At 36.4% G+C, this 13,764-nt stretch overlaps 1 protein-coding gene across 2 annotated transcripts in view; it reads right to left on the bottom strand.

Annotated features, from left to right (window-relative positions):
* PDE9A (phosphodiesterase 9A) overlaps positions 1–7,138 on the bottom strand; it is an 81,914-nt gene extending 74,776 nt beyond the window's left edge. For both annotated transcript variants that reach the window (XR_009623136.2, XM_034423931.3), the window contains exon 1: positions 6,898–7,138. Coding sequence is in view for 1 of the 2 variants with exons in the window: in XM_034423931.3 (XP_034279822.1) it covers positions 6,898–7,074 (177 nt within the window). In the remaining variant the exon portion in view is untranslated. The remainder of the gene's footprint in view (positions 1–6,897) is intronic.
* Positions 7,139–13,764: the final 6,626 nt, after the last annotated feature.

Here is a 13,764-nt window from a genome sequence, read left to right as displayed (position 1 = left end):
TCCTTCCCACATTTTTTTTCAACAATAAAAATGTCCTTTAGCTAGTAATTGTTGAATAAAAGTAGCAATTCAAAATAATAGGGGGTTGGGGAATCAGTTTACTGTAGATTGTGTTATCTAAAGAAATTCCAAATGGTATAATTTCCATGGAGAAAACATGGAATCAAGATTTGGAAACAAATCTCTCTATCGGTAGAAGACAATATACTGTATGTAGTTCAGGGTCGAATGTAGAATCCTTGGTGCTTTCTGAGCTTGGTTGTTTGTTTGCAGACAATCAAGCAGGAAAGAATACCCTAGTTAAGGAACTGCTAAGGAGACAAACAATCACAGAGAAACAACCAAGCAGAAAACAGTCCCCTAATCAAGAAACTGCAAAAAGGAAGACACACTCCAACAACTCTGGAAGAGCAAGCTAATGTATATAAATAGCAAGTAATCACTAGCACTAATAATGTTATCTATCTGGGTAATGAAACATCTGCAAGCAAGCAAGCAAGCTCAAAGAACACCAATGGTCTCTCTCACCCTCTTTTCCTCCCTCCCTCCCTCCCACCCCTCTTAGTTTGGCTTAATAAAATTCTACTAGGAATATTACCATTTCTACTAGGGGCATGGAGGTAAAAAACAGAGTTTTTTTATGAAAAATAAAATAAAAATGAGATAGTGACATTCCCCCTTTTGAAAACAATACCATGTTGACAAAATTACTACAAAGACAAGCAAATGATGCTTACACTGCATAATGTTCTAATTTTGCACTTCTGAGGATAGATATTGAAGTTTTGGGGATTGCTGTATCATCTCGGAAAATTTTCAGACTTTTTTCAAAACAAGGCAAAGACAACTTAATTCTGATTTTTAACATTAAAAATCTTTACTTAAGGCAGAAATATTTTATAAAGGTTCAGCATACAAGTGGTAGGGTATCTAAGAATGTAAATGACAGAAAGGACTCCCAATTTTAAGGAAGCATTGTGAAAAAGGTTTCTGCCTTCACATAGATTGGCAATTGTAGAGCTGGGCAGGTCATGATACACTGTTAACACCATGACTGTGACTATGGATTTTATAGTATATTTGAATATACAGAATAACTGTAGCATATATGGCAAAAAGAAACAAGGAAAAATGGAAACAGCAGGATATATTAGTAAAAGAATTAGAACAGCTAGGAAAAAAAATTCAAATAAGGCCAGGTGATGTACAACTAATTGAAGAATTAACATTAGTAAAACATAAATTAAACCTAATAGAACAAGCAGAACATGTTAAAAACATTAAGTATGCGAAACAATACCAATTTGAGAATGCAAATAAGCCAGGGAGGTGGTTATCATACAAATTAAGAAAAGAAAAGGAAAGTAGAATAATACACCAACTGCAGGATGAGGTAGGGGATTTACAAAATAAGGAAGAAGAAATTAAAAGGATTGCATTAAAATATTTTGAGAACTTATATACACAGGAGGAAACTGACATAGAAAAAATAAATGACTATTTAAAAGAGAAAAAGATGCCCATCATAGAGGAAGATAAGAGAACACTGTTAAATAGGGAAATAACATTGACAGAGCTAAAAGAAGTAATTCAAAAACAAAAAAAATAATAATAAGACCCCAGGACCAGATGGCTTACCAGGAGAATTTTACAAAAACATGGGGGAGCTATTAGATCCCATTCTTTTAGAACTGTATAATGAGGTCTTGTTAGAAGCAAAAAGCCCTGTTTCATGGAGAGAAGCATATATCACAGTGATTATGAAAGAAGGTACCGACCCAAACCAAATTCAAAACTTCCAGCCAATTTAACTTTTGAATGCAGACTACAAGATTTTTATGGCTATCATAGCAGGAAGGATGAAAAAAATACTGAATGAAATTATTCACTCTGACCAAAATGGTTTTCTCCCTTCTAAACAAATTAGAGATAACACAAGAATAGTATTGAATATATTAGAGTATTACAAGGCACATCCAGAGAAACAAATTGCCCTTGTTTTTCTGGATGCGCAAAAAGCATTTGATAATTTAAATAGGAAATATATAATTAGTCAAATTAGAGAAATGAATTTTCTCTACAGCGACAAATTTGAACAAATGATTGAAGCAATTTATTTGTCTCAAAAAGCAAACCTAATAATAAACATAGAAATTACAAAAACATTTGAAATAAAGAAAGGAGTCCGCCAGGATGCCCACTGTCACCTCTGCTTTTTATTTTGACTTTAGAATCGCTATTGTTGAAAATTAGAGCAAACCCAGAGATTAAGGGAACGAAAATTAGAACAGAAGAATATAAATTAATGGCATTTGTGGATGAGTTGGTATTTTTTTGGGAAGATCCAAAGAAAACAGGACCAATATTATTACGGGAAATAGAAAAATATGGGGAAGTAGCGGGCTTTAAAATTAATAAAACAAAAACAAAAATAGATAGAATTAGAGGGGAAATTAGGATTACAGAATGTGAGAAAAGTTAAATACTTAGGAATTTGGCTGACAGCGAGCTGTTCTTCAATCAAAGAAGACAACTATGTAAAGTTTATGCAACAAATTAAAATTGATTTGGAAAGATGGGGGGCATTAAACCTATCCTTACTGGGTCGGATTGCGATGATTAAAATGAATATTCTTCTGAAATTGTTATATTTTTTCCAAACTATTCCCATAAAATTAGATAAGAAATTTTTTATAGAACTGAATCAAATTACAACAAAATTTATATGGGCGAAGAAAAAAGCAAGAATAAAATTATCTGACCTTCAGGACAGTAGAAGCAGAGGTGGCTTATGGCTCCCAGACTGGCGACTTTATTATCAGGCAGAAACTCTAGTTTGGATTAAAGAATGGATTAACCTGAGAAATAAAAGATTACTCACACTGGAAGGACATGACTTAAAAAAAGGATGGCATGCTTTCCTATGGGACAGAGAGAACAAATCTCATTCCAATTTTTTTCAACATAAAATATGAGAAGTTGTAATGCAAACATGGTATGAAATTAAGAAAAAACATTACATGAAAATCCCAAATTGGATTTCAACGATGGAAGCAATAATCCATCCTAATACATTGAATTTAAGTAAAATGGTAAAATACAGTGAAATTTTAGACAACCAGGGGAATCTAAAAAGTAGGCAAGAATTGGAAGAACAGGGAATAAATATAGATTGGTGGCTTTATCTACAATTAAAATCAATATATATAAAAAATATAAATGAATATGGCATTGAAATTCTACCAAAACAATTAGATAAAATAATGATTGGCCCAGATGAAAAATTAGTAACCAAAATTTATAATTATTTACTAGAATTTGACAGAGATGAAGGCATAGTAAAATAAGCTATGATAGCCTGGGCTAGGAATATTGGACATAATATCGAACTAGAGGATTGGGAAATAATTTGGAACAAAAATTATAAATTAACCAGATCGGCAAAATACAAAGAAAATCAATATAAAATGTTTTACCATTGGTACTTGGCACCCTCTAGATTGGCAAAAATATACTCAAATTTAAACCCCAACTGTTGGACAAAAGCAAGGTACCTTCTTTCATACATGGTGGTTATGCCGCAAAACAAAAAAAAATTGGATGAAAATACATAGTTGGATACAGGAAGTAACAGGCTTCCAGGTAGAATATACACCAGAATTGTTTCTTCTAGGAATAATAAAAAAGTAATATGAAAAAATGACAGCATATATTATTCTACATATGACAACGGCGGCAAGATTGGCATTTGCGCAATATTGGAGAAGCTCGAACACACCCTCCAAAGATCTAATAATTAGAAAGATATTAGATTGCGTCAAGATGGATATAATGACATTGGAACTGAAAGGACAGATGGCTTCGGACTTTTACATAATATGAGAGAAATGGTATAATTGGATCGAAGATAGAAAAAAAAGGAAATAACAGATAATAGATTTTGTAAAATTATATAGAGTATAGGAGAATATTAGTGTGATGATATGTAAATGGTCACAGTCATGCACAAGAGCAGAATAAGAATTGTTTAATTGTTAAAACCCAATAAAACTCAAAAAAAGAAAAGAAATGTATTTAAGACAATACTAACTAGATCCAAATTACATAAACTTTTCCTATTTGGCTTCAAAATTGCTTGAGACAAATATATCAGAAAACACTGACCAGTGGACCAGCAGACTGCACTATTTGCATCCCATGAAGTCTCACTTCACAGGGACAACCCCTTCTTGCCTAAGATGCTGAGGGTCCCACCAGTAGACCATGTAGAGTATCACATGAGTCTTTGTTCAGAATCAAAGCTTCTAGAAGGACCTCCTTACCTGAGATGGAGCTTGAGCTGTACCGTATATAGGTTTTCTATCTAATACATAAGGATTTGGTTCAATTCTACCAACTGCTGGAGCAAGCTGTGTGCCTTGGAACTATCCATGGTCCTGCAAATTATATTTTACCTGGCTGATAGTTGCTTATTTTGGCAGCCCTTCTGCACACTCCCTATTCCAGCCTTCTATAACCAAGACTCTTCTAGAGATTTTATCAGAATAGTCCCAGCTGGCTGGAAATTCTGGGACCTGTTATCCTAATGTATTTAGAAGTACCAGGCTGGAGATAAGTGTTTATAGTTCCCCAGATGCTTTTTTTTCCTACTGCTTTCTATCTTCTACCCATATGTCTGCTCTCAGAAGGTTTTAATCTGCCTCTGCAAGACTTAAGCCACCAAGAGAATCTAGGAACATGCAACTGGGGATAACTCTCTACTATGATATGTGTGTGTGAATTATCGTGTGATCAAAAATTGGTAGACCTATCTTTTCAGCCAATTTTATTTTTCTTTGTCAAGGAGTATCAAGTTCAATTTGCTACCTTAATTTCCACCAGGCATTTGCTAAAGTAATATTGCAGAAGATATGCAGATTTCTAAGACTGGTAAGGGTGATCTTGAGTTAATAGAAATGCAAATATTACAATAACTGTATGCATAATCACTTAAAACTTTGAATCTAAAGAGCTACTAAAGCAGCACTAATGTAATTTGAAAACAGCAGACATTTAAAAAATTACCTTATAAAATCTAATAATACCATAAAAATAAAAAATCAGAAACCAACGTCATAAAATGGAAGGTCAGGGTTAAGAGAGTGGGAAAAAGACATATGTCTTGACAATAGATCACAGATGCCATATAAATAAATGGCCAATTTGCCCTGGGGGAGACAATTCCATAATCTGGAACTGGACAAATGAAAAGGCTCCATTTTGCATCCATCTCTAGCAGTGGATGGGCAAATCCTACTGTTTAAAGGAGCTAAATATAGTGTTCTGAACTTCTTGTGCTTGGAAATGCACTTAAAACTAGTGACAATAAATGAAAAACATAAAAATATTTAAGCACTTAAAATGCCATTCCCATTATTTCACACTACATAACATTTTCAAATACTTTACAGAGAATGTTTCATCACTGTTGTGCCCGTGCCAGATGCATGGCATATGTGACATCATAATAGCTCACTAGATATGTAAAGCTTGAGAATATTTAATGCATATTATATCAACTTGCTCAAATCTATGTCTTCCAAACTTGCTTCAATCTTGTAATCCCCAATTTGCAAAGGAAAACAAGAGATCTACATTTATACTAAAATTTACTTTTCCTCCATCTCTATCATTTTAAATGGCAATATATTTATTTTTACTTAATTATTTTTTTGCCATTTTCTGATTTTTAAGAAGTTTTGCTCCCAAATTCAAAGTCCATTCCAGACACTTTCTTTAGAATAAAGCTTCTCTAAACTACTACTTTTCTGTGGGAAGATATAATCGTATTTTGTAATACAATCACATATAGAAAGTCTTTTGTTACACAATCCGAAGCACTGTTTTTTAGAAAAATGTTGCTTTCAATTTAGTGGGATTTTCAATTTAGTGGAATATCCCAGAATAGTAGGCAGAAGCCTGCAGCCTTAAATCCGATACAATTACTGCTATTACTACTACTAATAATAATAGAAACAGAAACATTTTATTAAATTAGCTTTATGGTTAATAGCATATTCAGGATAAGAAATGGACAAACAGCTTGCTGTAATTTTTTTTTCTCTGTTCCTTCTCTCTTTTTCCATTCTCTACAGGACTAAAACACATTTAGAACCCACACATTTGGGAAAGCTGATGTAATAATAAATTAATAACACATGCCATGTTGATTTAGCACATACAGCACCTCAGTCATGAAACTAATTAGATTTTAAAAGTCCCATCTCCACTCCTGGTATTTATCATGAGAACAGATTAGGCAAAGGAATCAGATATGTACAAAAAGTGTATTTTTGCCACACTTTTTCAATTATAGATATGCTCCCTCTTTAATTAATATCTTCATGTAACTCATAAATCATAGTATGAATTACAATAGAAGTTTAATGCACTTCAATATGTGTACATGTACATACACAAATGCACAAATACATATTTACTAGATACCTTAGAAAGAATAATTGCAAAAAGTAGACATTATAAGGAAATAATTCAATATAATTTTGATGTACCTGTACCCCCAAATACTCTACTTAAACCTTTCTATTTTTCTACTTTGTAACTACTACAATAGGTACCACTTCTATTTTCACTGAAATTCATTCACACAAAACCTTTGCATTTATATCCACAGAATGGCATACATACTAAATTTGTGCAGAAGAGACAAGTATCTGAAGATGTGGTTCCTAAATTCTTATTTCAAGACTGCTTTAAAGAGTCAGGAGTGCTTATAGCTGAATAGAGCTCAGGAAACAGAAGCTTTAAAAAAAAAAAAGTGAGTTCATGAATCTACTTAGATGCAAAGGTAAATGGATAAAGATAGTAGCTGCAAACGAGAAAGGAATGAACAAATACCTTTTGAATTCTTCCATTAATATCCAGATAAATACACTTGGGTTGGTATGCTGATGAGCTGCATCCCATCTTCCTAAGATTTGCTACAGTGAGACTTTGGCTGTAATTCGTTGGATTAACTTTACAGCAGAAATAAGGTCCAGCCAACTGAAACTGAACCACTATTACTAGATGCATAAGTCTCTTCCCTCTTTCCCATTCTGCAGCCTCAAACTACAATCCTCCTTCTCAGATATGCATGCATTTCCCATCACTTTTCTACTCCTCCTTTCAATTTTTTCCCCCTCATTCTTGTGAAAGAATGGGAGGGAGCCAAGCTCCAGACCCTGTCACCAAGCGCCCTCTTGATTCCCATAGCAACTCTCGATGGCTTCAGAGCAAGGAGTCTTTTTGCAATCAATGTGCAATGCCTGTACAGAAAAGTAGGGTTTGATTAGCTGCTTTGACACAAAGTAGCACTTAACACTCAGCAAATGATCGGCATTTATTTCACAGTTGGTGTTAAAGGATTTTTATTGTAAGGTTTCAGAATTCATTCTTTGAGCAGTCTGTCTAGACATAAGAGAGAAAGAACATGACATTCAGTCAGTGAGTTGATTTTAAGGGCACAGTATAGCAGCACTTGGAATTATTAAAGTTAAAATAGAGTCTTTTATGCACACTTCTACTTTAATGGCCCAGAAAGAAGGAAGTAAAGATCATACAGGGTTCATAGAAATGCTGCATGATTTTTGGGGGCCTATTTTTATAACCCCTAGGTTCTAAAACTTTATGTTTAGTAGAAATAAATGACATGTTGAGGTGATATATAGATTGGCTTGATAAATCACATTCCATAAATTTAGAATGGAGAATTATATTAAACATATTTTCAGTGAATAGATTTTAAGTGCCATCTACTGAATTATAGTGGAATATGAACTGTTCAACTGTAGGGCAATCTATGGGATAATGTTTCTAATTTGTGATGGAATGGAATATTCCCACAAGGTTGACATTAAAGAATTAAATATATCATGACCAAATGATTTCAAGATTCATTGGGACTACAAATCTTAGCCAGCATGTTATAATTCTAACCCATCTGGAAAGCTACAAGTTTGATAAGGCTGAAATAAAGAATGCTCACCTAGTTTTCACTGAAAGTGGCCTGCTATCATCAAGTGATTTATTGCAACATAATTTGTTTGCACAGTAATTTTTTAGGGATGAATAAGTTGATAATAAGTGAATAAATGATACTCCTGGGCTGGAAACAATTCCAGTGTTACTATTTTTCTCATTTTTCATACTGCCTTGGATCACTCTATGTACTGTAACAGAAATGGTGGAATCCATAATTCACAATAATGGCACAATGTTCCTAGTAAAAAAAAATTTGCTTTTCATTTTTCTGACTCCATCACTCATGACACTCAGATATTTAAGCAAAATATACTGATCACCACAACAGTTGTCATAAAGAAGCTCAGACGTTTCTATTAATGTAAGAAAATCTAAACAGATCCTTAATATGTTAACAAGAGTAGATAATTGTAATTCACATCACAGAAATTTAGCAACATCTGGAGTCCCCTCCCTGGTTTATCATGTAAAGTTTTAGTCTGCAAATCTGAAATTATGGTACCTACTGACAAGATTAGAAATGCACAATAAATCAGGATTTACTTATTCCTTTTCAGTTCAAAATAGAACGATCCATTTCCCCACCAAAGAAGACTAAAAATATTATTCCACTGGGTCATTAAATCTTTTTCCAGTAGCAGACTGACTGCTATTGAAATTTTTAAGCTTTATTTCATTTGGAAGAAACAGACAACATGATGATGATGATGATGATGATGATGATGATGATGATGATGATGATTCATTCTCTGAGGCAAGACCAAGTCCATTATTGTTGTCCCAAACCTATAATTAACAAGTATATATAGCAAGTATATACTGTAAATACAAGCATCATTACATGGCATCTGGAAGACAATAGCATTGGGAAGATTTGAATTGTAAGACAACAAGTGTTATGTCAGTGCTCCTTCAATACCTCTCTGGTGTAAAGACAGGAATAAATGGAATACAGGAATACAGAAAATGAATCTGAAAAAAAATCAAATCTCTATGCCAGGGGTGTCAAATTAGTGGCCCACGGGGCAGATGTGTCATGAGCAGGCCATGCCCGCCCCAGCTCTGTGAAGGGAAAAATGTCATGAACTGTCATGTGATGGCAACGTGACACTGCAAGTTTGACACCCGTGCTCTATGCGAACTTTGTAAACTATTCTCATATCATTTACCCCAAACAGATTTGCAGCTGGGCCTTACTTTTTAGCACATAGCTCAATTGATTTCTGAGTTAATTCTGTTCTGATTGGAAACTCACTCATTTAATAAATAAAAGCTCAGAAAGAAGCTTGACATATTGCATTATTTTTCCCACCTAATACACAACTTTCTTTTCCCTGCAGACTGATCCCTATCTTTTTATTTTCTCCTTGACCTTCTGGTTCTCTTTTCAATCTTCAATTTATTTTCTTTCATTGAACAGTCATATTTCAACTAGAAAATTCATTAAGTATTGCATACAACTGGAGGATGATTATTGCATTCTTGCTTTTTAAAGTGCTATGCCTTTGAAGTGTTTGAAGGCAACTAGACCCTTTGGCAGAGCATATTAAGTGCTTAAGCTCACTGTGTTACTCAAGTTTGTACAAAGGCTACAAGCTTCAGAAACAAATAAACGGTAAACAGCAAAATAAACAGCAAAAGGAATGGAAATGCAAACACGCTTTCCACTTTAGAGAGATGAAAGAAGGAACATGGATTATTTGAACAATGATTCCAGGAAACTCAAATGTGTCAAAGCATAGAATTATCTGCTGGCTCAATTACACAACAATCTCTTTCACATAAATGGTATGTTTGTCTCTAACTTAGATTTCTCTCAGTCGTTCTTTTCCCAATTTCCATTTCTCTTTATGCTTCTTTCCTCAGTATTTCTTTAGTTAGCCTACTTTGCTTCAATGTTCAGCTCTTCTTCAATTTTGCCTGATTCAAAACTTTGGTTCTTTTTCCTGGGTCCTGCTGTTTCTATTCAATTGAAACACAATAGCCAGTTTTGAGAGAGAGAGAGAGAAAGAGCAAGCTGGGGAAGTTTTACACACTTAGTCTTTCCATTAAATAAAAGCAGTTGAATTCTCTTGATTTAAGAACATATGAGGAGATGAAGATCACAGTCTTTTGGGTAGACATATTCCAACTTGGAATGAGTTAAATTCTTTCCTTCAGAAATTTTTTAAATGTAATCTCTGTCTGATCAGTACCACCATCTGGTGGCAACCATGATCACTGCAGGAGCAATTTTCTTCCATGTTTCTTACCGTGTTTCCCCGAAACTAAGCCATGTCTGGATAATAAGCCCAATTGGGCTTTTAAGCGCATGTGGTAAAATAAGCATCCCCGCCGAAAATAAGCACCCCCCCACAATACTTAGACACATGCGCAGCTGCCAAGCAAACAACATGACGTGAGGAGGCGAGGTCGGAGGGGGGGCGGAAAGGGAGGGGGAACATGCTCCACATGCCCCACATGCACCTGCCATCCATGCGGAACAGACTTTTCGGTGAGCCGGACACACCGCTGCCACTCGAGAGAAGAAGAAAGAAAGGAGGTGCTGTGAGAGAGCCCATTTCTGACGTTCTTCACCTCCTGGGTGGTGGCAGCACGTTCAGCTCCCCAAATCTGGATTGCCAATCTTGGCAGGCGAGGGGGAGTGTGCGAGCAGGTTAGAGCATCTTCAGTAGGATTCTACTTTTTTTCTTTTTTTTCATATAAAGTGCACTGTGAACAGAACATGGTCAGACTGCTCTCCCCTGTCTTAACTTTGGCTGCCTCTGCCATGCGCAGAGGAACATGTCAAATTTGTCTTCTCACTGAAACATGTCTTCTCGCCGAAAGACCCAGACTTTTCTTTCTACAAGGGGAACTCTCCTCTTGCAAAGGTGCCATGACTTTAAATCTTGGAGCCCCTCATCGGAAGTGTTTTCTTGGATGGCGTGAGCTCCTGCCTCTACAGTGGGCTTTCATCATGGCTCTTGGACCTGCAACTCTGATTGGGAGTGCCTGACCTATCTCTCTCTCACATCGCCTTTCCAGGAAATGGGCCTCCATCCCAGACTGTCGTGCCTGCCAAACAAGCCCTTCATTCCCACGCAGGCTGCAAGCCACTGGGGGGCTGTGTGGAGACGCATGGGGGGGGGGTTCCTCATCTTTTCTCTTGGAGCTGCACTACGCAGACCAGCCGTTGGGATGGACAGCCCACCTGGGGGTTTCTGCTCAGGAGCGTCCCAACTTTTCTCACCCATTGAAGCATTCCTCCCTTTCATTTCTGTTGGGCTGATGGGAACCGGTCGAGGTTCCAGATGATCCTGAAATAAAGATGCTGGGTCCTTGAAATCGGGTGTAGCGGATTTCTGTTCACAGTGCACTTTATATGAAAAAAAAGGAAAAAAAGTAGAATCCTACTGAAGACACTCTAACCTGCTCGTACACCTCGTCGGACTGTAGGTGGAAAGAGGAGTGCCAAAACACACCATTCCATTTCCTTCCTTCCCCACCCCTCCCCACCTGCCACTCCCCCTCACCAGCTGAAATCAGCAAGCCAGATTTGGGGAGCTGAATGCACTGCCACTGCCTGGGAGAAGAATGTCCGTGTGGATGGCAGGTGCTTGTGGGGCATCTTCCCCCCCTTCCCCCCTTGCCTCATCTTTTTTTTTTTTTTTAATTGATTTATTTGCCGCCCTTCTCCGGAGACTCAGGGCGGCTTACAATGCGTTAAGCAATAGCTTTCATACTTTTGTATATTTATACAAAGTCAGTTTTGTATATTTATACAAAGTCAGCTTATTGCCCCCACAAACTGGGCCCTCAATTTATCTACCTTAGAAAGGATGGAAGGCTGAGTCAACCTTGAGCCTGGTGAGATTCGAACTTACAGTAATTGCAGACAGCTAGTGTTAATCACAATGCTATCAGTCTGCTGAGTCACCAGACACTTTGTGCTGTTTGCACGGGAAGCAACGAAAAAGCTGCCATGATTGCTGGAGGCAGCGGCCTGAGCGGCACCGGCGAAGCAGCTGGTCAGTGCTCCAGGGCTGAGGTTTAGGGATAAGAAACCCTGATAATAAGGCCAAGGCCATATCTCGGGGATCAAAAGAAAATAAGACCCTGTCTTATTTTCAGGGAAACACGGTAGTACACGTAGTCCTCAATTTACAACAGTTCATTTAGTGACGGTTCAAAGTCAAAATGGCACTGAAAAAAGTGACTTGTAACTGTTTTTCACAGTTACAATCTTTGCAGAATCCCCACAAACATATGATCAAAATTCAGATTATTGCCAACTGGTTTATACTTATGCAGCATCCCGGGGTCATGTGATCCTCTTTTGCAATCTTCTGACAAGCAAAGTCAATGGGGAAACCAGATTCGCTTAACAGTCAGGTTGCTAATTTATCAACTGTAGTGATTCACTTAACAACTTGGGCAAGATGTCATAAAATGGGGAAAACACACTTAACAAATGTCTCACTTAACAACAGAAATTTTGGGCTCAATTGTGGTCGTAAATTGAGGACTATTTGTAGTGTTCCCATTTTTGAGGGAAAACAATTTTTTTTAATTATTTTGCCTCACAGTTTTTATCAAGGAACTTTCTATAAGTATTCTTCCTTTTGTTCAGCCTTGTCTTCCTGTTTATTGTTCAGATTTTCATGCAGAAATCCAAACAAATGTTTTATACGAATGTTGCTTATAAGAAGTTGGGAGTAGAGCAGTTTAGTTTCTCATAGGAACCATTCTTGGGAGTGAAGAGGACAGACCATAGATGCATTAATAATGGGAGTCCTAAATTAAGAGGAACTCTGAGAGCAGATTTCTGAAAAGAAACTTGGCACAACTTGATGGAGATATGTAATGGAAGTTACGATGCACTTAGATTGCTCTGTCTTTTGAGTTATGGTTTTAGTCAAGAAGATTGTAGGTTGGCAAACCTGAGTTAAATTGGACACTGTTTGAAGGCTTGTAAGTTGGAGAGTTGCTCAAAGTGCTAGAGGGCAAGTTCAGAGGAGAGAGGTTGCTGAAGACAAAGAGATGGAGGTGCTATGAGATTCATCTACCCAATACAAATGTTTCTAGTGGAGTAAAGATGACAGAAGATCAAAGGTTACTAGTCTGAGGAATGCCAGCTGTCAGCCTGACTCAGAGGAAAATTACAAACAGTATCTATAGACACTTCTTTAACCTCAAATGGGGAAATACGTAAGGCATAGAAATAAAGGAATGCCTACATATAAATTCCATATTCCATATTGTAGTAGTGTATACATGTCCAGCCAAAAAAACATTTATGCTCCATGATATTCAGGAGTAAAAGAAAAATCATTTGTATAGTCTCATAACTTTAAGCTGGGAAAAAGAGAGTGAAAATCACCTTAGCTGATAAGACTGTAAATTATGCTTGCAAAGCTTGGCTGTGAAATCAAAATAGATGGATGCCAGCTGCTTAATAAAATTAAAAACAAAAATCTGAAATTATTTTATACTGAGTTTTGATCAAATCCGAGAATCCATAGGAACATCTTGTGACAAGTCAGATGGGAAATATCTCCTTTTCAGTATAAATGAATATATGGAGAGAAAAGAATCCTGACTTCCTGACCCCATCTTTATCCCCCATTGTAATAAAATGATTACGTAAGACATATGTAAATAAATTTGTATTTTCTTTGCGGGGAATCAGCTGTACCATCTACTTCAGATTTTGGTTTGGTAGCGGCAGCCACATTTACTCTGAAGAGAGGGCCACAGAAA

The sequence above is a fragment of the Pantherophis guttatus genome, chromosome 5 (genome assembly GCF_059756535.1).
Source record: "Pantherophis guttatus breed Tessera chromosome 5, ASM5975653v1, whole genome shotgun sequence".
Classification (NCBI taxonomy): Eukaryota; Metazoa; Chordata; class Lepidosauria; order Squamata; family Colubridae; genus Pantherophis; species Pantherophis guttatus.
This window is presented reverse-complemented; position numbering and strand designations above follow the sequence as displayed.